At 39.2% G+C, this 23130-nt stretch overlaps 3 protein-coding genes and 1 long non-coding RNA gene across 4 annotated transcripts; 1 reads left to right on the forward strand and 3 right to left on the reverse strand.

Moving 5' to 3' along the window:
* Positions 1–1784: 1784 nt before the first annotated feature.
* LOC113125260 (diamine acetyltransferase 2-like) lies at positions 1785–6838 on the reverse strand. The gene is made up of 6 exons (XM_026298610.2): positions 6680–6838; positions 5165–5216; positions 3991–4074; positions 3011–3112; positions 2838–2878; positions 1785–2668 (listed from the first exon to the last, which is right to left on the reverse strand). Exons 1-6 carry the CDS (start codon positions 6740–6742, stop codon positions 2501–2503), a joined length of 510 nt encoding a protein of 169 aa, XP_026154395.1. The 5' UTR covers positions 6743–6838; the 3' UTR covers positions 1785–2500.
* Positions 6839–7050: 212 nt separating this feature from the next.
* LOC113125262 (uncharacterized) lies at positions 7051–15476 on the forward strand. The gene is made up of 3 exons (XR_003295133.1): positions 7051–7130; positions 14962–15095; positions 15425–15476. It is a non-coding gene; the product is annotated as an uncharacterized LOC113125262 (long non-coding RNA).
* On the reverse strand, positions 10944–15047 carry LOC113125261 (diamine acetyltransferase 2-like). The gene is made up of 6 exons (XM_026298611.2): positions 14934–15047; positions 14037–14088; positions 12512–12595; positions 11531–11632; positions 11358–11398; positions 10944–11188 (listed from the first exon to the last, which is right to left on the reverse strand). The coding sequence occupies exons 1-6, from the start codon at positions 14994–14996 to the stop codon at positions 11021–11023; spliced, it is 510 nt and encodes a 169-aa protein (XP_026154396.1). The 5' UTR covers positions 14997–15047; the 3' UTR covers positions 10944–11020.
* Positions 15477–16074: 598 nt separating the features above from the next.
* On the reverse strand, positions 16075–18614 carry LOC113123710 (diamine acetyltransferase 2-like). Its single transcript, XM_026295954.1, has 6 exons — positions 18525–18614; positions 17805–17856; positions 17408–17491; positions 16953–17054; positions 16780–16820; positions 16075–16610 (listed from the first exon to the last, which is right to left on the reverse strand). The coding sequence occupies exons 1-6, from the start codon at positions 18597–18599 to the stop codon at positions 16443–16445; spliced, it is 522 nt and encodes a 173-aa protein (XP_026151739.1). The 5' UTR covers positions 18600–18614; the 3' UTR covers positions 16075–16442.
* Positions 18615–23130: the final 4516 nt, after the last annotated feature.

Genomic DNA, 23130 nt, shown 5'->3' on the forward strand with positions numbered 1-23130 from the left:
GCTGATGCTCAGGTTATTCTGCAATCAGTGACAGTTTTGCACGAGTCAAGCCCATGAGACAGTTTACATTTGTTATGACTCTTATTTTGAAAGTCTCCCTGAGAGGATTTATGGGGATAAAAAAAAAGCCTGCAGGACTAAACTGGCGTGTCATGATACACTATGTGAAACCACTGTCTTTCTTAGCGATATAAGTGCAATTTTGCATTCTAATGTAAATTGTACTGAAATTTCTCAAAGTGAGGCCCTTTGTGTTCTGTATTATTCTGTTGTAAGAGGCATATATGAGGTCAGTAGATCATATTTTACTCTGACGAGACATACATCGAGACGGGTTGGAGTAAGCATGGAGCGGATTCTATGGTTGTGTTAAAAGTGACCCCTATAAAGTGGCAGTGTGGTCTGTCAAGTAATAACAGAGCTATCTGGGGATTGTTGCCAGACTCTGTGCTGTCTGTTATTCAGGCTGGTAGTTTGGATAACTGCACGCCACTCGTGGTATCTGAAGTCCTGGAAGAACAGATGGCCAGTCTGGCAAAGTTTCTATGTTCTTATCAGCTTTACTGATGCCTCTAAGGCCTTTTTAACAGTTCAACCACAAAAAGTTGAGTGGTATGGGCAGGCCTGAGAGTGTGATATGAATATTAGCATATGGGAATGTTGACCAGAGTTGCAGGTTTAATGGAGTAACAGTGGCTCAGCTTTTTTTGTTTTTTTTTTTTTTTGGTAAGAGAGTAGAACTGGGGCTGCTGTCACTCTGCTGTAATGTGTATATACAGTGTTGTGAAAAAGTGTTGGCCCCCTTCCTGATTTCTTATTTTTTTGCATGTTTGTCACGCTTTACACACAAACAAATTTAAATATTAGTCAAAGATAACACAAGTAAACACATCATGCAGTTTTTAAATGAAGGCTTTTATTATTATGGGAAACCAAAATCCAAAACCTGTCAAAAAATAAGAAATCAGGAAGGGGGCCAACACTTTTTCACACCAATGACTTGTGTGACCTACTAGACCTACGATTGGTAACTTGGTAAACCACCTTATGTATGTCTGGCTATTCTCTCTAATATCTGGGCTGGATTTCAGCAGTTGTTGAATATATGCTCTGATGACGGGGTCATTCGTAATGTGTAAATCCAACGCAAGAGCTATGTGTCTGTAATGAAATAAATAAAATATGTGGAGTAGTTTTTTTTATAGATGTTTATTTGTAAACATTTTTCAAAGATTGTCTGACGATGCTGATTATGATAGTCAGTACCACATTGACTAAGCTGAAAATAAAAGCAGGAAATTTCTATATGTCTATATGATGATATGAGATTCAAGTATATTGTGCTCCTCTCGATACCGCCCCCTTGGGGCCTAAGTTTAAAAAGGCAAGTAAACTTCAAGTTCCCTGCAATGGCTCTGAGAATACTGGTACTTAATGGTTCCAGGTTTTATGAGAATTCATTTAATGTATAAATGTCACTATTATGTATGACCAATGACTCTATTATGTATGACTAATGTCACTATTATGTATGACTAATGACTAACATGACTAATCCTATTTTTAATGAACAGCCCTGTACAAGTACTGTCATTTATAAGGTGCAGTGTCTTCTCTTTTAAGTGCCTTGTGTTGTATTTGTTGTTTCTTACATTGCTTTTTACTGGTCCTTGAGTTGAGCAATAGTGGTAGATGATTTGTACTGTACAGCAGCTTTAGACTGCCCATCATTTGGAGGGTGAGAGGTGAGTTGACTGGATCTTTGGCTCATGTTGATATAGTTGAAACATAAATTTAAAGGGAGAGGATACTCAAAGCTCTTTTTTTTTTTTTTTTTTTTTAACTGTCATACCTTGAAACATACACCCTGGGTTTGACATACATAAGTTGTTTTTTTAAAAACATTAGTGCAATTTTTTTTTTTTTAATTTCTGGAAAATGATGTTTTCTACTTCCTGTTAAGATCTCTAAATCTGTTTACACAGCTCTAGTGCTATAGAGATCCTCATTTTACAGTATACTGACTTTGGAGAGTAGAAGCATAAATATAACAGCAAAAGTGAATAATGACTAATAATGACTAATGTTTTTTTTTTGCCCCGGCATGCCCAGCTTACTACAATACTTATAAAGCCAAGCAGTATATAACCAGCAAACTGCATTATTTTGTGAGATAACTTAAATTAAACATTTTAAGGACCAGATCCACAGTGTAGGAGCCAAAATGCTACTATATGTGTAGGCTAAAATTCCGCCCTGCTGTTAAATTTGGTAAAGTTTCCAATTATGTAAAAAGAGAAACCTGGTTGGAGGACGACCTGAAAGTAAAAAGTGCTGCAAAAGTGGGTTGGGATTTAGCAAAAGGTCAGTTACATGAAGAACCTGCTTTTGGTTACAAACAGCATTGATAGTCATGTTATGGGATGGGGCTACTGTCTCTGCACTGTGTAGGTTGACCGCATGGTTGCAAAGGTCAAGAGGTCAGGAGCCCAGTGTCAGGTTAATGTTGGGCGAGGTTCTGCAGTTCCTCTCCTTCACAGCGCATACAGTGGTAACCAATAGTAGTCGTGATGTTAACGCAGCCCTGTCTCTGATAGAAGTCCACAGCTGAGTAGTTCTTGTCCAGAACGCTGAAGTTGAGCTGTTTGCAGCCTGCAGCCACACACAGCTACAGGACAACAAAATGAAAGAACAAAACAGAAAAGAGTAGTGACTGTTGTGCTGAGATAAGAGATGGACATTTCTACTAATGTGTACAAGTTCCAGGGTTAAACATCTACAGTGTATTTACGTTTCTAACCTGTCACAATTAAATAACAGATTGCTGTTTGACTCACCTGTGCTACCTTGCTCATAAGGGCTTTACCAATACCCTTCCCTAAAAGACAGATACCAGGTATTACTTAACATTTCCTGAACTGAACAGATACACTTTAAGCTTATTTTCTCCAGACCATGATCACCAATTACATTGAATCCATTACAGCCAGGTCTCATTTTGAGACTGTACCTCTGAATTCAGGCATCACGTACAAGTCCTCCATATAAACAGACCTCCCCGACCAAGTGCTGTATGAATAGAAGTAAAGTGCATATCCAATCTTTGTATGGCCTGAAAGCAAACAGTCAAAAATATAAAATACATATTTATCAAATCTAAAATCCATTTCTGCTAATAGATGACTCTAAATATTGCACATTGTACCTGTAAATAATCACAGCTTGGTTATAAAATGAATGTCTCACATGGACTGTCAGTAGCAGATGCTTAAACTAAGTGCAGACATTGACTTTATCAGTTTCTGCAGGTCGAACACAAACTGAAAGTCAGTTCACTGATTCATCTGCACTGTTTGTGCTGACAAGACCTGAGCCTGATGTCTGCAGACAGCTGCTGGCTCTCGTACTTAGGTCCAGTACGAGATAGCCAGAGTGAGCTGACCATCCTAACTCATCACAGGCTGTAGTTAGTTATGTAACAGATAATAGGACTGTAGGTCGTTAGCAGCTACATCTCAGCATGGTGACCACAGGCTCACCTGTAGAGACCGTCACAGATTTTGTCTTTCGTTTGTTCAGTGAGGTTGTGAGGCTGATATGAAGTCCCACAGACTAATCTGTACCCTGTCAATAAAGGTGCTTGATTATCTTAGTCATAGAAAATCAGGTATAATAAATAAACGCACAGGCAGCCCCTCCTCAGTGTGGACTAAGTAACAAGTCACATCAGCAGTGAGACTGTTGCATTAGGTTTATAGAGAACTTCCAAATATGGGGCAATGTATTTGGTGACTGGCTGACAACAAGTGTTAAATGCAGCTGCCCTGAACTTGGGAGGAATGACTGACCAAAGAGCACCCACTGTCTGTAGTGAGAGAGGTCTGATGAAGTTGTTTAAACACAGCACCTGATACATAAAAGATCTTATGAGAGCAGAAAATTAGCTTATTACATTATAGTGAGCTGGATAGTTCTTGTATTCTCCCTCACCTTCTTTGCTTTTGTGCTGTTCTGGCACCTCAGCGATGATCGCATGGAAGAACGGGTTCTTGGAGAAACCATCCTGCTCCAAGTCTGCATATAAAAACCAACACACCTTCAGTGTAATGTCCCATGGTCTTTTCACAAAGAAGTCACAGCCTTTTTTCACGGCTCTCGTGAAGATCATGTGTGTGTTTTTTGTGTTGACTGGTTTAGTGGAGTTTATAATCTATGACTAAAAGCTGTATCCTGAATCCAGTATTTTTAATCTGAGTATTTTTCTTTTTTTTTTCTCCAGAAAATTTGTAATTCTGCTCTGAGACAGTTTTGGCCACAAACCTAAAGTGGTTCCTAAACATAAAGCTGCGTCACAAACAGCAGGAAACAGACCCTCAGAAAATTTGGTAAATGTTCGGTAAACACGACCTTGTTACGTAAAGTTTACTGATGTCACATGACCTGTTTTCTGGTTCCGTTTGAGCAGTAGGTCATCGCACAGTGTATGTAAAACAAACAGGGAAAATAAAAAGTAAAAGTTTGTAGAAGGGAAGAAGAATTGGGAAGAAACAGAACAGATGGAGAATGGAGACATCTCTGAGAAAGGATTTATATTTATATCATGTTGAAAAAGCTTGTTCTCTTTCCTCAAATAGTTGGGAGATCACTGAACATCTGGCTACTTTCTGTAAATAGTGTGTGCATCCAAACACACACACATAACCAAAAAAAACTTCTTGAAAAATACTCTTTAAGCAGCTCTGACTTCCCCTGATTCTTGGCCTAAAGGTTTTATTATTTACCTTAAATAAAGCAGTTGACAAAAATCTCACACGACCCATTTAGTAACAGTTTTGTAACAATTTTGTAGTTTTTTTCCACCTTTCCTGCTTTTTTTAATCTTATCTTATAATTTGTCAATACAGCAAGAAAAGAAAAAAATTTAAATTTAACATCAGGACAAACTCCATGTGCTAAGGAAGCCAAAGCTACTAAAACGTACTTTATGGTGAGACTGTTTTGTTAAAGTTTATTCCTAGAAAACAGCTTTAAGTCCCTGCTGGGACATTTTAGGCTTCCCATGAATTTCATCTGTTTTTTTTCTATGAAGGTCAAATCTGTTTTAATGTAAAGTCAAAACAGAAATGCATACATGTAATAGATTATTTTAACATAGTAAGATTACCTTTCTGCGTGACTTTCACATACTGTGTCACCTTCTCATATTCAGCCAGTTCCTGTGGAATAAACAAAAAACACTAGTTTTTACAATTTCTGAAATATCACCAGTTTGACAAACATTAAACATGTCAGTCTTTTCACTTAAGATCCTAAGTCCATTGATGCTAAACTCTATTCACATTTAGTCACTGTGCACTCCAACAAAGAGATCAGTCTGTAAGATCTCAACAACCCAACCACTAACATTATGGAATGTATATCTTATCTTAAGTAGTTTGTTTGTGTTTATATACAGACAGATAATGTGACAGTTAACTGCAAGTCATTTGCAAGATGGGCGCTCTTTACAGTGACAAGAAGTGTCATAAATATATAAATAGAAAATCAGCATTTACTGTTTCTCATGTAATCAGAACTGAAACTGAACATTTTACAGCTGAGTCACCAAATACTACTAATGTAAACTGCCCTTAAACAGCAACAACAAAGACCACACCTGTGGAGTCCCTCAGGGATCTATTTTGGGACCTATTTTCTTTTTAAGTTGCTTCCTTTAGGAATTATTATTTTTGAGTTTGATGATGTCTTTTGTTACGCTGACGATGTGCAGTTGTATATACCAGTGTTCTTAAAACCTGATGACCAGCTCATATTTGTCTAATTTACATGACTTGATAAATAAAATTGGTGCCTCAATGCTCCACACAGTTTCCCATAGTTAAAACAAAATCCTTGCTCTAAATTGGGCAAATACCAGTTTTCAGCAACAATCAAGCTCTTTATCCTTCTATAGTTCAGTCCTAGAGAAATCTTGGAGTTATCCTCAATTCCCACCTTAACTTTCAGAAACATTTGAAATCGGTGACTCCGTATTTTTTGACCATAAAGGTCTTTGTAACTTTGGTTTTGAAAAGTGCTGAGCTGCTTCTGAGTTGTCTCTATCAGCTGACTCCTGAATCTGTTTGTTCCCCTTTTTTTCTTTTCTCTTCTGCACTTTCTACTCTCTACTGTCTTATTCTGACTTTCTCCTGTCTCTTGATCCCTTCATTCACTCAGAAATGATCACAGCACAGACAAAATGAGCTCAGACTTGCAGAGTGTTCGTTTCAGTGTCTGTGGATAATCCAATGAATATGGTCTGAATACACCCTAATCATATCTTTCCTCTGAACTGCTTCACTGTCCTGGATCGTTCAGTCCGTTGGCTTTTACACAGGGGGTGCGTTTGTTTTAAGACCCCTGAAGCACGAGTGTGAGGCGGGTCGATGGTCGCTCCGTGTTGACAGCACACTGACGTTTTAACGCTTTAACAGGTGGAGGGTCTCGATGGATTCTCAGTATATGGGCGATAGTGGTGGTGCTTTCGATTTCGAAATGGATGCTCAAAACAAAACGTCACATCGGCGGTATTGATCATTCTGATCATTGGGATCTGGAGCACTTTCGCTGCGGACACGGGACTGTGAGTCACCGTTCGCTCCGGTAAACTCACGGCTTGGACGCGCACGCATCTGCTCACCATGACCATCCGCGCTATGTCCTTGCAGTCCTCCACGGTGGCTGCCCGGATAGAGAAGTCCATGTTGATGCTCAGGGTGATACTGAGGATCCAGGTGGATGAGATGTGAATGAGGACTGTTAATGTTCAGCGACCGACAACAACACCCCCCCCCCTCACAAAAAAACAAGGAGGAAACGGAGCTGAGAGCGCCCTCCTCCAGGAAGGAGGGCACTTGGGACTCACCTCCACTTGTGGACAGACTACATTAAAATACCCTCTGTATAGAGTTTATAAGTCGCGAATGATGTGTTAATTACTAGTTAATCATTAATTTACTAATATTTTATTGAACTGCGAGTTTATGTGACGTGTTTTTCCTCTTCTTGCAGGATCCGGGTCAATCCTCTAGAGGGCTCCGGGGCGAAAACAAACTGGGCCCTTACTGACAGTCAGCTCTCTGCCACAGACTGTATGTGCCTTGTAATCATGATGCATAACAATCCTGTCATTTGTATTGAGCCTCAGAAACCTCCATTTACTTTAGAAAACTTCCCCTCCCTGATCTGTTTTGTGTTAGTTTGCATTCATTTCACCAAACTCATTTATAGTTTGATGAATATATGCAACACTGACTCATGCAGTAATATCATCTGAAATAACAATATACAGCACCCACTGTCCCTGACTGGTAATCCAGCTTTGACTCCCACATGACATTATCTGAAAATTATTGGCTTATTAACCTTTACAGCTGCAGAAAACCCTTAAAAACTCTTTATTTACTTATATTAAAATTAAGAACATAGAGTCCATGGTGTATTAGTACATGAGAAGCTCTCATTTGTTTGTTAATTTGCTAGTGTGGCTGTGACAATTTGTTCTGAAAACAAAGGGATCAATTTCTCTCATATACTCCTGATCTCCGGAGTACGGTGGCCGACAAGGGCAAACGCGCTGCAAAACAGAAACGCTGCAAAAGAGAAACGCTGCAAAACAGAAACGCTGCAAAAGAGAAACGCTGCAAAACAGAAACGCTGCAAAAGAGAAACGCTGCAAAACAGAAACGCTGCAAAAGAGAAACGCTGCAAAACAGAAACGCTGCAAAACAAAAACGCTGCAAAAGAGAAACGCTGCAAAACAGAAACGCTGCAAAAGAGAAACGCTGCAAAACAGAAACGCTGCAAAACAAAAACGCTGCAAAAGAGAAACGCTGCAAAACAAAAACGCTGCAAAACAGAAAAGCTGCAAGAGAGAAACGCTGCAAAACAGAAACGCTGCAAAACAAAAACGCTGCAAAAGAGAAACGCTGCAAAACAAAAACGCTGCAAAACAGAAACGCTGCAAAACAGAAACGCTGCAAGAGAGAAACGCTGCAAAACAGAAACGCTGCAAAAGAGAGAACACAACGGAAGTGCGCCAGGCCGATAGGGGGACCCCGAACTGAGGGGTGCAATGAACAAAGAACTTTTACAGAGGCGAGAGAGACACATGTAGTGACATAAGTCACGTCTCATTTTGGAGGCTGCGTAATGACGCAGGTTATAGTGTTGAATTGCAAAAGAATTGAATGAGCGACCTCTGATGATTGTTCTCATGTGCTAATATGTGCTAACAATGTTCTGTTACATTTGTTTACTTGATCAAAATGTCATACAACGTGGGGGGGTTCGGAGATCTGAAGGTGCGTTTTCCATTTGTTACTTAACACTTGGCCGTCATCTTTTACAACATTGTACTTTTATAATACTGTAAAACATGATGGCCAAGTGTTTAAAAAATAATAAATGTAAAACGTACTCTAATGCCCGCTAAATTCACAGCCAGCAGACGTTCTTTTGTCACTTTGCTTTATTAAGTTTTTAGTCAGAACAGGTAACAGGCTACTGTTTCAGCCGTAGCCACGCTAAGTAGGGATGGGAATATCGACTCTCTGGAATCGATACTTCCATACTTTGGAGTCGATACTTTCTTAAGTATCGCTCGATACCACTCCTAATAAAAAACGTGCAATTAGTTTTCACTTCTGAGAGTTTTGGATGTGTGAAAACCAGCCCAAGCGTATTTTAAATGGTCTTCCGTATCACATGATTATGGCAGCCAATCAGATGTCAGAGCTTTCCAGAGTCAGTCATGCACTGCAGAAGGAAGTATTACTCTCTCCACTCTGCAGCGTGGAGGGACCTCCTCCGTCTCAGTGCTGACAGGCACGGCAGCATGAAGAGAGATAGAAAAAGAAGCATTGTGTGGTGCTATTTTTCACCCACTACGAGGGGAAATGCTATTTATTTATTATCATTTTATTATTAGCATTTAAACAAGTATTTATGTTCATGAGCATTATTCATGTTGCCATTGCAATAAAGATATTAATCAACACTGTGCAATAATGATTTTCCTTTAAGGTGCAGAAGGTATCGGTATCGTCAATACTGACCCTGTAGTTACTTGGTATCGGATCGATACCAAATTCTGTGGTATCGCCCATCAGTAACGCTAACTCCCCTCACCGAACAGCTCTCTCTCACCCTCCCTCTCTTCCCTCCACACACACTTCTTCCCTCCTCCCTGACCCATCTCCCTCTAGCTCACCCTACCGACTCCCCAAAGAACACGCTGAACAAGACAACAACCTATAGTCATTACAGCACCTTCAGATCTCCCACCCTGCCACCCCCCCCACCCCCCCCGCCACGTCTCCCGACGTTGTATGACATTTTGATCAAGTAAACAAATGTAACAGAACATTGTTAGCACATATTAGCACATGAGAACAATCATCAGAGGTCGCTCATTCAATTCTTTTGCAATTCAACACTATAACCTGTGTCATTACGCAGCCTCCAAAATGAGACGTGACTTATGTCACTACATGTGTCTCTCTCGCCTCTGTAAAAGTTCTTTGTTCATTACACCCCTCAGTTCGGGGTCCCCCTATCGGCCTGGCGCACTTCCGTTGTGTTCTCTCTTTTGCAGCGTTTCTGTTTTGCAGCGTTTCTCTCTTGCAGCGTTTCTGTTTTGCAGCGTTTTTGTTTTGCAGCGTTTCTCTTTTGCAGCGTTTTTGTTTTGCAGCATTTCTGTTTTGCAGCGTTTTTGTTTTGCAGCGTTTCTCTTTTGCAGCGTTTTTGTTTTGCAGCGTTTCTCTTTTGCAGCGTTTTCGTTTTGCAGCGTTTCTCTTTTGCAGCGTTTTCGTTTTGCAGCGTTTCTGTTTTGCAGCGTTTCTGTTTTGCAGCGTTTCTGTTTTGCAGCGTTTTTGTTTTGCAGCGTTTCTCTTTTGCAGCGTTTTTGTTTTGCAGCGTTTCTGTTTTGCAGCGTTTCTGTTTTGCAGCGTTTCTGTTTTGCAGCGTTTTTGTTTTGCAGCGTTTCTCTTTTGCAGCGTTTTTGTTTTGCAGCGTTTCTGTTTTGCAGCGTTTCTCTTTTGCAGCGTTTCTCTTTTGCAGCGTTTTTGTTTTGCAGCGTTTCTCTTTTGCAGCGTTTTTGTTTTGCAGCGTTTCTCTTTTGCAGCGTTTTTGTTTTGCAGCATTTCTGTTTTGCAGTGTTTCTGTTTTGCAGCGTTTCTCTTTTGCAGCGTTTTTGTTTTGCAGCGCGTTTGCCCTTCTCGGCCACCGTACCGGAGGGATGATTTGGTGACGTCTTCACCCTTTTCATGTAAATAAAACTTTATTAAAGGTAAATTTTACAGTTTTGCTTCAGGTCAAGGTAACCATGAATATCAGTAAGTTGTGTGTTTTTTGAAGTGTATTACATATTGCAGCCTGTAGAGGCACCAAGCACTATATTGAAGTTCTTGTGGAAGTTAGAAAAAGTAAATCTTCTTCCTTGCTTGTTCCTATATATTTCTAATTAGTCTGGTGTTACTGTTTGTACACTTTTTTCACTTAAGATAAAAATATAAATTCTGTTATATTGTTATATAATGTAACAGGCTTGTTGGCCTCTGTATGTGAGCAGAAGGTTTTTTGCACCATCAATATTATTTTTGCTTTCTTTTTTTTATTCAGAGGTCAGTAAAACCAAACTTCACAGCAGCTCTCAGACAGGTTATATTTAGTCCAGATGGCCTGTGATGAAGCACAGTGTGGACATCTGCGAACTTCAGTGCCAGATATGTATGATTTCATGAAATTGCAGCGAGTTAACAGCAATGACTTCATGATTGAATAAATCAATCTTTGAGAAATAATGTATGGCTGAAAGGAAATGATATAAAGACATATAATGGATGAAGTAATATTTTTATTATTTTTTTAGCATTATTTGTCAGCTGTGATAGTCATGTTATGGGATGGGGCTACTGTCTCTGCACTGTGTAGGTTGACCGCATGGTTGCAAAGGTCAAGAGGTCAGGAGCCCAGTGTCAGGTTAATGTTGGGCAAGGTTCTGCAGTTCCTCTCCTTCACAGCGCATACAGTGGTAACCAATAGTAGTCGTGATGTTAACGCAGCCCTGTCTCTGATAGAAGTCCACAGCTGAGTAGTTCTTGTCCAGAACATTGAATTTGAGCTGTTTGCAGCCTGCAGCCACACACAGCTACAGGACAACAAAATGAAAGAACAAAACAGAAAAGAGTAGTGACTGCTGTGCTGAGATAAGAGATGGACATTTCTACTAATGTGTACAAGTTCCAGGGTTAAACATCTACAGTGTATTTACGTTTCTGACCTGTCACAATTAAATAACAGATTGCTGTTTGACTCACCTGTGCTACCTTGCTCATAAGGGCTTTACCAATACCCTTCCCTAAAAGACAGATACCAGGTATTACTTAACATTTCCTGAACTGAACAGATACACTTTAAGCTTATTTTCTCCAGACCATGATCACCAATTACATTGAATCCATTACAGCCAGGTCTCATTTTGAGACTGTACCTCTGAATTCAGGCATCACGTACAAGTCCTCCATATAAACAGACCTCCCCGACCAAGTGCTGTATGAATAGAAGTAAAGTGCATATCCAATCTTTGTATGGCCTGAAAGCAAACAGTCAAAAATATAAAATACATATTTATCAAATCTAAAATCCATTTCTGCTAATAGATGACTCTAAATATTGCACATTATACCTGTAAATAATCACAGCTTGGTTATAAAATGAATGTCTCACATGGACTGTCAGTAGCAGATGCTTAAACTAAGTGCAGACATTGACTTTATCAGTTTCTGCAGGTCGGACACAAACTGAAAGTCAGTTCACTGATTCATCTGCACTGTTTGTGCTGACAAGACCTGAGCCTGATGTCTGCAGACAGCTGCTGGCTCTCGTACTTAGGTCCAGTACGAGATAGCCAGAGTGAGCTGACCATCCTAACTCATCACAGGCTGTAGTTAGTTATGTAACAGATAATAGGACTGTAGGTCGTTAGCAGCTACATCTCAGCATGGTGACCACAGGCTCACCTGTAGAGACCGTCACAGATTTTGTCTTTCCTTTGTTCAGTGAGGTTGTGAGGCTGATATGAAGTCCCACAGACTAATCTGTACCCTGTCAATAAAGGTGCTTGATTATCTTAGTCATAGAAAATCAGGTATAATAAATAAACGCACAGGCAGCCCCTCCTCAGTGTGGACTAAGTAACAAGTCACATCAGCAGTGAGACTGTTGCATTAGGTTTATAGAGAACTTCCAAATATGGGGCAATGTATTTGGTGACTGGCTGACAACAAGTGTTAAATGCAGCTGGCCTGAAGCCTGGGAGGAATGACTGACCAACGAGCACCCACTGTCTGTAGTGAGAGAGGTCTGATGAAGTTGTTTAAACACAGCACCTGATACATAAAAGATATTATAAGAGCAGAAAATTAGCTTATGTCATTATGGTGAGCTGGGTAGTTCTTGTATTCTCCCTCACCTTCTTTGCTTTTGTGCTGTTCTGGCACCTCAGCGATGATCGCATGGAAGAACGGGTTCTTGGAGAAACCATCCTGCTCCAAGTCTGCATATAAAAACCAACACAGCTTCAGTGTAATGTCCCATGGTCTTTTCACAAAGAAGTCACAGCCTTTTTTCACGGCTCTCGTGAAAATTGTATGTGTTTTTTGTGTTGACTGGTTTAGTGGAGTTTATAATCTATGACTAAAAGCTGTATCCTGAATCCAGTATTTTTAATCTGAGTATTTTTCTTTTTTTTTTCTCCAGAAAATTTGTAATTCTGCTCTGAGACAGTTTTGGCCACAAACCTAAAGTGGTTCCTAAACATAAAGCTGCGTCACAAACAGCAGGAAACAGACCCTCAGAAAATTTGGTAAATGTTCGGTAAACACGACCTTGTTACGTAAAGTTTACTGATGTCACATGACCTGTTTTCTGGTTCCGTTTGAGCAGTAGGTCATTGCACAGTGTATGTAAAACAAACAGGGAAAAGAAGAAGTAAAAGTTTGTAGAAGGGAAGAAGAATTGGGAAGAAACAGAACAGATGGAGAATGGAGACATCTCTGAGAAAGGATTTATATTTATATCATGTTGAAAAAGCTTGTTCTTTCCTCAAATAGTTGGGAGATCACTGAACATCTGGCTACTTTCTGTAAATAGTGTGTGCATCCAATCACACACACATAACCAAAAAAACTTCTTGAAAAATACTCTTTAAGCAGCTCTGACTTCCCCTGATTCTTGGTCTAAAGTCTTTTAATCTTTGCGTTAAACAGAATTTAAAGTAATTGGTTTTATTACAATGTTGTTTGTCATAGAAATGTTCTGGTCTAAAGGTTTTATTATTTACCTTACATAAAGCAGTTGACAAAAATCTCATACGACCCATTTAGTAACAGTTTTGTAGTTTTTGATCATATCATGGATCATCTTATCTTATAATTTGTCAATACTAGATGAGAAATCCTTTAGGTCAGAGGTCACCAATTTTGGTCACTAAAGGGCCATTGTCCTGCTTGTTTTCCAGATATCCCTACCCTATGCACTGGTGATTACCTGGATCAGGTGTCTTTAGCCAATCAAAAACTGGAATGGCAGGCATAGTTGAAAAACCAGCAGGACAGTAGCTCTTGAGGACCAGGGTTGGTAACCCCTGCTTTTAGTCCTCAGAAAAACTAAAATGTGAACATTAGGTCAAACTCCACGTGCTAAGGAGGATCATGTGATAAATTCAAGCGCTCATGCAAAGCTACTAAATGGACTTTATGGTGAGACAGAAGGCTATTTCTGAACAAATGAGCTTTAAATGTCTCCTTTGACGTTTTACGCTTCCCATTTCATCTTGCTGGCACTACTCTGCATGCCTTACATTGCCCCCTGGAGATAAATAAAGTTTTTTGAATTGAATTGATTTGAATTGAATTTGTTTTCTATGAAGATCAGATTTATTTTAATGTAAAGTGTATGCAGAAAGGCATTTATGTAAAGATTAGTTCTAACAGTACCTTTCAGCGTGATTTTCACATACTCTTTCATTTCCAAATATTCAGACAGTTCCTGAGGGAAAAACAAAAAAAACCCACTAGTTTTAATAATTTCTGAAATATCACAGTTGTTTGACAAACAAACATGTCAGTCAGTGTCAGTCTTTTCACTTAAGATCCTGTGTCCTGTGAAGCTAAGCTGCATTTACATTTAGTCACTGTGCACTCCAACAAAGACATCAGCCTGTAAGATCTCAAAAACCCAACCGGTAACATCATGTATACGAAATGATGTACTGATGTAACACCGTTTCTACACCGAACAAGAAGCATATGCACATTTTACAGCTGTCTCAACAAATACTACTAATGTAAACTGCCCTGAAAACAGCAACAAAGACCACATGTGTGGAGTCCTTCAGGGATCTATTTTGGGACCTATTTTTTTAAGTTGCTTCCTTTAGGAGTGATTATTTATGAGTTTGATGATGTGTTTTGTGATGCTGACGATGTGCAGTTGTATATACCAGTATTCTTAAAATCTGATGACCAGCTCATATTTGTCTAATTTCTATGACTTGTTAAATAAGATGGTACTTTAATGCTCCACACAGTTTCCTATAGTTAGATTAAAATCCTTGCTCCAAATTGGGCAAATAGCAGTTTTTAGCAACACTCAAATTCTTTAGCCTTCTATAGTTCAGTCCTAGAGAAATCTTGGAGTTATCCTCGATTCCCACCTTAACTTTCAGAAACATCTGAAATCGGTGACTCAGTATTTGTTAACCGTAAAGCTCTTTGTAACTTCAGGTTTCCAAAGTGCTGTAGAAATAAGTTTTTTAATATATCAATGCTATCAGTCTCTGCGTTCATGTTTGAGTCAGATATTTTTCAGCAAACACACACACATCTGCTCACCATGATCATCCGTGCTATGTCTTTGCAGTCCTCCACGGTGGCTGCCCGGATAGAGAAGTCCATAGTTATGCTCACAGTGGTGCGGTGTGATACTGAGGATCCAGGTGGATGAGATGTGAATGAGAACCCACAGGACTGCTGATGTTCAGCAACCTCCTCCAGGTAGGAGGGCAATTGGGAATCACCTCCCCATGTGTACAAACTGTATTAAAATATCCTCTGTGAAGAGTGTATGATGTTAATTACTAGTTAATCATTCATTTACTGCTTTATTGAAAGGAGAGTCTATGTGAATCTCGCATAAGCTGAAAATTATCGGCTTATTAACCTTTACAACTGCAGAAAACCCTAAAAACTCTTTATTTACTTATATTACAGTTACAAACATAGAGTCCATGGTTTATTAGTACATGGGAAACTCGTAGTCATGACCTTTTATTTATGTCTTTTTAACGTTGTAACCTGCAGTCTTCTTTTTTTATTTGCTCCAGATGTTCGACTGCAGCTCTTTGAAAAATAAATAAGTGGAGAACTAATGTTTGGGCCAACTTCACCTGTTGACACCAAGAATCAACCTGAATAGTCAAAAACACCAACAACACCTGCAGTACAAAGAACAACTTCACTGTTTGTGTAGTTGGTTATGCAAAGTTTGCTTTAGGTGGTGCAGTTTGTTAATTTGCTAGTGTCTACACAGGCGGAGACAGTTTGTTCTGAAAACAAAGGGATCAATTTCTCTCATATACTCCTGATCCCCGGGGCGATGATTTTGTGACGTCTTCCCCCTTGTTCATGTAAATAAAACTTTATTCAAGGTAAATTTTACAGTTTTGCTTCAGGTCAAGGTAACCATGAATATCAGTAAGTTGTGTGTTTTTTGAAGTGTATTACATATTGCAGCCTGTAGAGGCACCAAGCACTATATTGAAGTTCTTGTGGAAGTTAGAAAAAGTAAATCTTCTTCCTTGCTTGTTCCTATATATTTCTAATTAGTCTGGTGTTACTGTTTGTACACTTTTTTCACTTAATATAAAAATATAAATTCTGTTATATTGTTATATAATGTAACAGGCTTGTTGGCCTCTGTATGTGAGCAGAAGGTTTTTTGCACCATCAATATTATTTTTGCTTTCTTTTTTTTATTCAGAGGTCAGTAAAACCAAACTTCACAGCAGCTCTCAGACAGGTTATATTTAGTCCAGATGGCCTGTGATGAAGCACAGTGTGGACATCTGCGAACTTCAGTGCCAGATATGTATGATTTCATGAAATTGCAGCGAGTTAACAGCAATGACCTCATGATTGAATAAATCAATCTTTGAGAAATAATGTATGGCTGAAAGGAAATGATATAAAGACATATAATGGATGAAGTAATATTTTTATTATTTTTTTAGCATTATTTGTCAGCTGTGATAGTCATGTGTATGGGATGGGGCTACTGTCTCTGCACTGTGTAGGTTGACCTCATGGTTGCAAAGGTCAAGAGGTCAGGAGCCCAGTGTCAGGTTAATGTTGGGCGAGGTTCTGCAGTTCCTCTCCTTCACAGCGCATACAGTGGTAACCAATAGTAGTCGTGATGTTAACGCAGCCCTGTCTCTGATAGAAGTCCACAGCTGAGTAGTTCTTGTCCAGAACGCTGAAGTTGAGCTGTTTGCAGCCTGCAGCCACACACAGCTACAGGACAACAAAATGAAAGAACAAAACAGAAAAGAGTAGTGACTGTTGTGCTGAGATAAGGGATGGACATTTCTACTAATGTGTACAAGTTCCAGGGTTAAACATCTACAGTGTATTTACGTTTCTTACCTGTCACAATTAAATAACAGATTGCTGTTTGACTCACCTGTGCTACCTTGCTCATAAGGGCTTTACCAATACCCTTCCCTAAAAGACAGATACCAGGTATTACTTAACATTTCCTGAACTGAACAGATACACTTAAAGCTTATTTTCTCCAGACCATGATCACCAATTATATTGAATCCATTACAGCCAGGTCTCATTTTGAGACTGTACCTCTGAATTCAGGCATCACGTACAAGTCCTCCATATAAATGTCCCTCCCCAACCATGAGCAGTACGAATAGGAGTAAAGTGCATATCCAATCTTTGTATGGCCTGAAAGCAAACAGTCAAAAATATAAAATACATATTTATCAAAACTAAAATCCATTTCTGCTAATAGATGACTCTAAATATTGCACATTGTACCTGTAAATAATCACAGCTTGGTTATAAAATGAATGTCTCACATGGACTGTCAGTAGCAGATGCTTAAACTAAGTGTAGACATTGACTTTATCAGAATCCTGGGAGGAATGACTGTTGTAATGTTATAACATTAAAAACCTTGTGAAAACGTCTGATGAAGTTGTTTAAACACAGCACCTGATACATAAAAGATCTTATAAGAGCAGAAAATTAGCTTATGTCATTATGGTGAGCTGGGTAGTTCTTGTATTCTCCCTCACCTTCTTTGCTTTTGTGCTGTTCTGGCACCTCAGCGATGATCGCATGGAAGAACGGGTTCTTGCAGAACCCATCCTGCTCCAAGTCTGTATATAAAAACCAACACAGCTTCAGTGTAATGTACCATGATCTTTTCACAAAGAAGTCACGGCCTTTTTTTAGTCACTGAGTTTGCAGTGAGTTTTTCATTTTCAGCCAATCTAACTTGTTTCACAACCGACAAATAAGTGACTAAAGAGGCTTCTAAACATAAAGCTGCCTCGCAAACAGCAGGAAACAGACACTCAGAAAAGTTTAGTCATGTCACAACCTGCTTTCTGGGTTCAGTTTGTATCACACAGTGTGGGTAATCTAACAGGGAAAAGAAGAAATAAAAGTTTGTAGAAGAGAAGAACCTACCTTTTGGCGTGACTTTCACATACGCGTTTATATCTTCATATTCAGCCAGTTCCTTTGAAACAAACAAAAAACACTAGTTATTACTAAGAAGCATATGCACATTTTACAGCTGACTCAACAAATATTACTAACGTAAACTACTCTTTAACAGCAACAACAAAGACCACACCTGTGGAGTCCCTCAGGGATCTATTTTGGGACCTATTTTCTCTGAAATTGCTCCCTTTAGGAGTGCTTATTTATGAGTTTGATGATGGCTTTTGTTACGCTGACGATGTGCAGTTGTATATACCAGTATTCTTAAAACCTGTTGACCAGCTCATATTTTTCTAATTTCCATGACTTGATAAATAAGATGGTACCTTAATGCTCCACACAGTTATATAATAGTTAGATCAAAATCCTTGCTCCAAATTGGGCAAATACCAGTTTTCAGCAACACTCAAGTTCTTTAGCCTTCTATAGTTCAGTCCTAGGGAAATCTTGGAGTTATCTTCAATTCCCACCTTAACTTTCAGAAATATCTAAAATCAGTGACTCAGTATTTATTGACCATAAAGCTCTTTGTAACTTTGGTTTTGAAAAGTGCTGTAGAAATAAGTATTCATTTTGAATATATTAACACTATCAGTCCCTGCATTCATGTTTGAGTCAGATGTTTTATAACATGAGCCAATCTTGTGTTTTTCAGCACAGCTAAACACACATGCATCTGCTCACCATGATCATCCGCGCTATGTCCTTGCAGTCCTCCACGGTGGCTGCCCGGATAGAGAAGTCCATGTTGATGCTCATGGTGGTGCAGTATGATATTGAGGATCCAGGTGGATGAGATGTGAATGAGGACACGCAGGACTGCTGATGTTCAGCGACCTCCTCCAGGTAGGAGGGCACTTGGGAATCATGTCCCCATGTGTACAGACTGTATTCAAATATCCTCTGTATGATGAGTGTATGATGTTAATTACTAGCTAATCATTCATTTACTGCTGTATTGAAATTAGGGTCTATTAAAAAACAGTATTTATTTATATGACATTTACAACCACAGAGGCCATTGTTTTTTTTACTTGCAGTCTTTTTTATTTAATTTGCTCCATATGTCTTGCTATAGCTCTTAGAAAAATGAATAAGTGAAAGATTGCTTTAGGTTGTGCAGTTTTTGTTAATTTGCTACACAGCCTGTGATAATAATTGTTTGTTCCACAAACAAAGGGATCGTTTTTTTCCAGATATTCCTGATTTTACAGTTTTGCCTCAGGTCAGGGTGACATATATTATCAGTAAGTTGTGTGTTTTGTGAGGTGTAGTACATATTGCAGCCTGTAGAGGCCCCTAGCAGTATATTAAAGTTTTTGTGGAAGTTAGAAAATGTAAATCTCCTTCATTGCTTAGCCCTGTATATTTCTCATTAGTCTTGTGTTACTGCATTTTCATAATTTACCTTAATATAGAAATATAAATACTGTTATATTACTATTGAAGTCATTCACTTATTTGTGGCAGAATTTCACAATCAAATAGGCAGGCTGCCTGACTGTTCTCCTGAAAAGTAAGTAAATCAGCTATTTAAGACAAGATGTGATATGATAAACTTTATTAATCACTGAAATTTTAAAATAAGATGATAATTTTCTTTCATAATGTAACAGCCTGTTGGCCTCTGTATGTGGGTGGAGGGATTTTTCACCATCAATATTATTTTTTTTTTATTCAGAGGTCAGCAAAACCAAACAGAAGCTAACAGACAGGTTATATTTAGTCCAGATGGCCTGTGATGAAGCACAGTGTGGACATCTAACTGTGAACCTCAGTGCCAGATATGTATGATTTCATGAATTTTCACAAGGGTAATGGCAAGTCTCCAAAATCTGGAACAACAAATTAGAGGAACTGAGAACATCAAATTTGAGGAAGTGATGACCTGTAGAAAGATGATCTCATGATTGAAAGAATCAATCATTGAGAAATAATGTATGGCTGAAAGGAAATGATATAAAGACATATAATGGATTAAGTAATAAAAGTGTTATTCATCTTCTGAGATACAGTTTTTGCCCTTAATTTGAGGATCCAGTTCATGAGACTGAAAAATCAAAAGCAAGTTGGTCTTGATGGAATAGCTCATTCATGACCTCATCCTCTGCTCAGCTGCCACATGATGAGTTTCAAAAGGCGCGGCTGGAATTGGAGACCCCACCCACAGCCTAACTGCAAAGATAACACTCATGCAACGCAGTGTAACCACATTACCCCCAGTGGTGGAAGTAATGAAATGTACTTACCAAAGTACTCTGCTAGTGTACACTTATGAGGTACCTGTGTATTTCTTTTCCAACACATTTCAGAAGAAAAATATTACTTTTCATTAAACGATATATAAAGTACTTTACAGAAAACTTTGCAAAAAGGCAGTTAAAAACACCACTTTGATCAACTACAGTATAAAAACTGTATTTTTGTTTTGGTAAAAGGACTGCTTATAAAAGTGTACTTTTCCATTGTGGTATTGTTACTTTTACTAGAGTGAAGCATCTGACTACTTGCTTCATAAATTATTATAGAACCCTAATGTTTAAAATAAGTGTAGTCGGTGACTTAGCTCACATAAAAATAACTTGGGCTACAAAAAAGGGAAAGATTTGTATATTTTTCTATGTGCAAACAAGGACTGTGCCTCTTGGCTTTTTTATCTTACCTTTGTCTTTTCTCAGGATTTTGTTCAAAAACACCCAGACTACAACAGGAACATAATTTCACAGCGTTTATTAACTACTTTCAATTTCCCCCCGTGATCCCAGCTAATCTTCTCTGTGTGATCCTCTGGTTAAAGTTTAATTCATTCATTTTCAGACAGAAAGTAGACAACACAAAAAGGCCATATCTAGTCTGGTTTCAACTCATTAATCAATGATTCAAGAGTGAAGTATCTCAGCGTTTCACTGCCATTAATCCAATGTTTTTAAGTTACAGCCTATTAGATGTTGTTCAGTCTATTGACATGCTTATAACTACCTGACTTGGTTATTTATGTGTTCATTCTATGAACAGAGTACACGCAGTCACACAGAAACTGGTAGCTGAGAGCTAAAAATACATTTTAAGAGAGATTTGTCACAGTCCATGGCATTCTGTAGAGTACAGGGTGGGGAGGAAATGAGAAGGGAAAGGGGGATTTTGCTGGGCTGGCTTCAAATGCTCCATAACCGGCTTTCTCCTGAAAAAAAAAATATATAGCTGCATATGTGGCTATTAATAGCTGCAGCAGCAGGATGGTGTGGCTCTTTAAGACTGACTAACGGCTCCTTTCATGGACGCAAAGAAAAAAGAGAAAAAAAGCATTGCAGTTTTCATCAGAGGCAACTGCAGCGCTGTCGATGACGTGCTTCAGACGCCCCTGACACCTTTTACACACGCATTTGAGGACTCACAGGCAGTCAGAAATATTAGACATTATTAGTCAGGACTGTGAGCATGAAAGAGCGGGGCCTCTCACTGGTCTAGTCACATCTGACAAAACCTGCTAACAATTGTTGGTATGCAAGTAGACCACAAGTCTTAGTGTTTCTGAAATCTACTACTGTAGGTGCTTAGAGAATAGCGGCATCAGAGGAGCCTACTACTCCATGATGTGTGTGGTAGTGACCAGTGAAGGAAGCTATCAGATCATCCAAATAGATGGCAAATGGGAAAAGGGGATAGATTTTCACATATTCTTGACAAAAAGCCAATGATTGATTTTCTAAATTATATAATTTCAGACGTCTAAAACATACAGCCTAGCAGCTAGGGCTACTACAGTCACATGTGGGATTGTGATTTGTCCTAGTCTGATGTAATTTAGCTTTATAGCTGCAAATTCTTTGATGCCAAATCTGTGTTCCTCTTTACGTTCCTCCCATTTATTTCTAAGTTAATCCGAACTGGTCAGACTGCATGTGCTCGGCAGCTCATAAATTAAACTTGTGGCCTGTTTTACATCTGCATTACATTTACAAAGACAGAAAAGCACTCAAGTTACAGGTCAAGAGTTTCTTAGCTGACTCAAAAGAAGTACAGAAATTACAGAAGGAGATGTGACCTTTTTATAATAATAAAATGTCAATCATTTTATGTGCTGAGAAAAATCTAAGTTTTAAAACAAATTAAACATTTATAAGCCCCATAAATGATCTGAGACACAATTTGTCACAGATCTCATAACAGGACTATTTTTCTTTTTTAACTAGTGAAAATCTCATATTCTGGAGCTACATGGTTTTCTCTGGATATGATGGGAGGTTCTTCTTCTTCTTTTCCTTTCGGCTGCACCCTTCAGGGGTCACCACAGCGAATCATCTGCCTCCATTTAACCCTATCCTCTGTATCCTCCTCACCCACACCAACTATCCTCATGTCCTCCTTCACTACATCCAAGAACCTCCTCTTTAGTCTTCCTCTAGGCCTCCTTCCTGGCAGCTCTAACCTCAGCATCCTTTTACCAATGTATTCACTGTCCCTCCTCTGAACATGTCCAAACCATCTCAATCTGGCTTCCCTGGCTTTTTCTCCAAAACATCTAACATGAGCTGTCCCTCTGATGTCCTCATTCCTGATCCTATCCATCCTCGTCACTCCCAGAGAGAACTTCAACATCTTCAGCTTTGCTAGGAATACATACCTAGGCTGACCCTTCTTAAAATCCTCCACCTTCTTCACCTCTGCTCCCTGTAACCTCACCGTTCTACTTGAGTCCCTCTCATTTACACACATGTACTCTGTTTTACTGCGGCTAACCTTCATTCCTCTCCTTTCCAGAGAAAACCTCAACCTCTCTAGATTTTCCTCCATCTGCTCCCTGCTCTCACTACAGATGTCAATGTCATCTGCAAACATCATGGTTCACGGAGATTCCTGTCTAACCTCATCTGTCAGCCTGTCCATCACCACAGCAAACAAGGAGGGGCTCAAAGCCGATCCTTGGTGCGGTCCCACCTCCACCTTGAACTCCTCTGTCACCCCTACAGCACACCTCACCACTGTCTTACAGCTCACATACATGTCCTGCACCACTCGAACATACTTCTCTGCCACTCCAGACTTCCTCATACAAAACCACAGCTCCTCTCTAGGCACCCTGTCGTACACTTTTTCCAAATCTAGACACAATGCAGCTCCTTCTGGCCTTCTCTGTACTTCTCCATCAGCATTCTCAAAGCAAATATTGCATCAGTGGTTCTCTTTCTTGGCATGAAACCATACTGCTGCTCACAAATGCTCACTTCTGACCTCAGCCTAGCCTCCACTACTCTTTCCCATAACTTCATTGTGTGACTCATCAGCTTTA

This window comes from Mastacembelus armatus, chromosome 18, assembly GCF_900324485.2.
Source record: "Mastacembelus armatus chromosome 18, fMasArm1.2, whole genome shotgun sequence".
Lineage (NCBI taxonomy): Eukaryota > Metazoa > Chordata > Actinopteri > Synbranchiformes > Mastacembelidae > Mastacembelus > Mastacembelus armatus.

What these genes read in the sequence shown, in the direction of transcription:
- LOC113125261 (XM_026298611.2), bottom strand. Translation starts at nt 14,996, where the DNA reads ATGGACTTCTCTATCCGGGCAGCCACCGTGGAGGACTGCAAAGACATA. An exon ending in ACATAGCACGGATGATCATG is followed by an intron (nt 14,089 to 14,933) that starts GTGAGCAGATGT and finishes TTTTTCCCTCAG; the next exon opens with GAACTGTCTGAATATTTGGA. An exon ending in CGTGATGCCTGAATTCAGAG is followed by an intron (nt 11,399 to 11,530) that starts GTACAGTCTCAA and finishes TCTGTCTTTTAG; the next exon opens with GGAAGGGTATTGGTAAAGCC.
- LOC113125260 (XM_026298610.2), bottom strand. Translation starts at nt 6,742, where the DNA reads ATGGACTTCTCTATCCGGGCAGCCACCGTGGAGGACTGCAAGGACATA. An exon ending in TGTGAAAGTCACGCAGAAAG is followed by an intron (nt 4,075 to 5,164) that starts GTAATCTTACTA and finishes TTTTATATGCAG; the next exon opens with ACTTGGAGCAGGATGGTTTC. An exon ending in ACAGCACAAAAGCAAAGAAG is followed by an intron (nt 3,113 to 3,990) that starts GTGAGGGAGAAT and finishes GTTTGCTTTCAG; the next exon opens with GCCATACAAAGATTGGATAT.
- LOC113123710 (XM_026295954.1), bottom strand. Translation starts at nt 18,599, where the DNA reads ATGAGCATCAACATGGACTTCTCTATCCGGGCAGCCACCGTGGAGGAC. An exon ending in ACATAGCGCGGATGATCATG is followed by an intron (nt 17,857 to 18,524) that starts GTGAGCAGATGC and finishes TTTGTTTCAAAG; the next exon opens with GAACTGGCTGAATATGAAGA. An exon ending in TGTGAAAGTCACGCCAAAAG is followed by an intron (nt 17,492 to 17,804) that starts GTAGGTTCTTCT and finishes TTTTATATACAG; the next exon opens with ACTTGGAGCAGGATGGGTTC.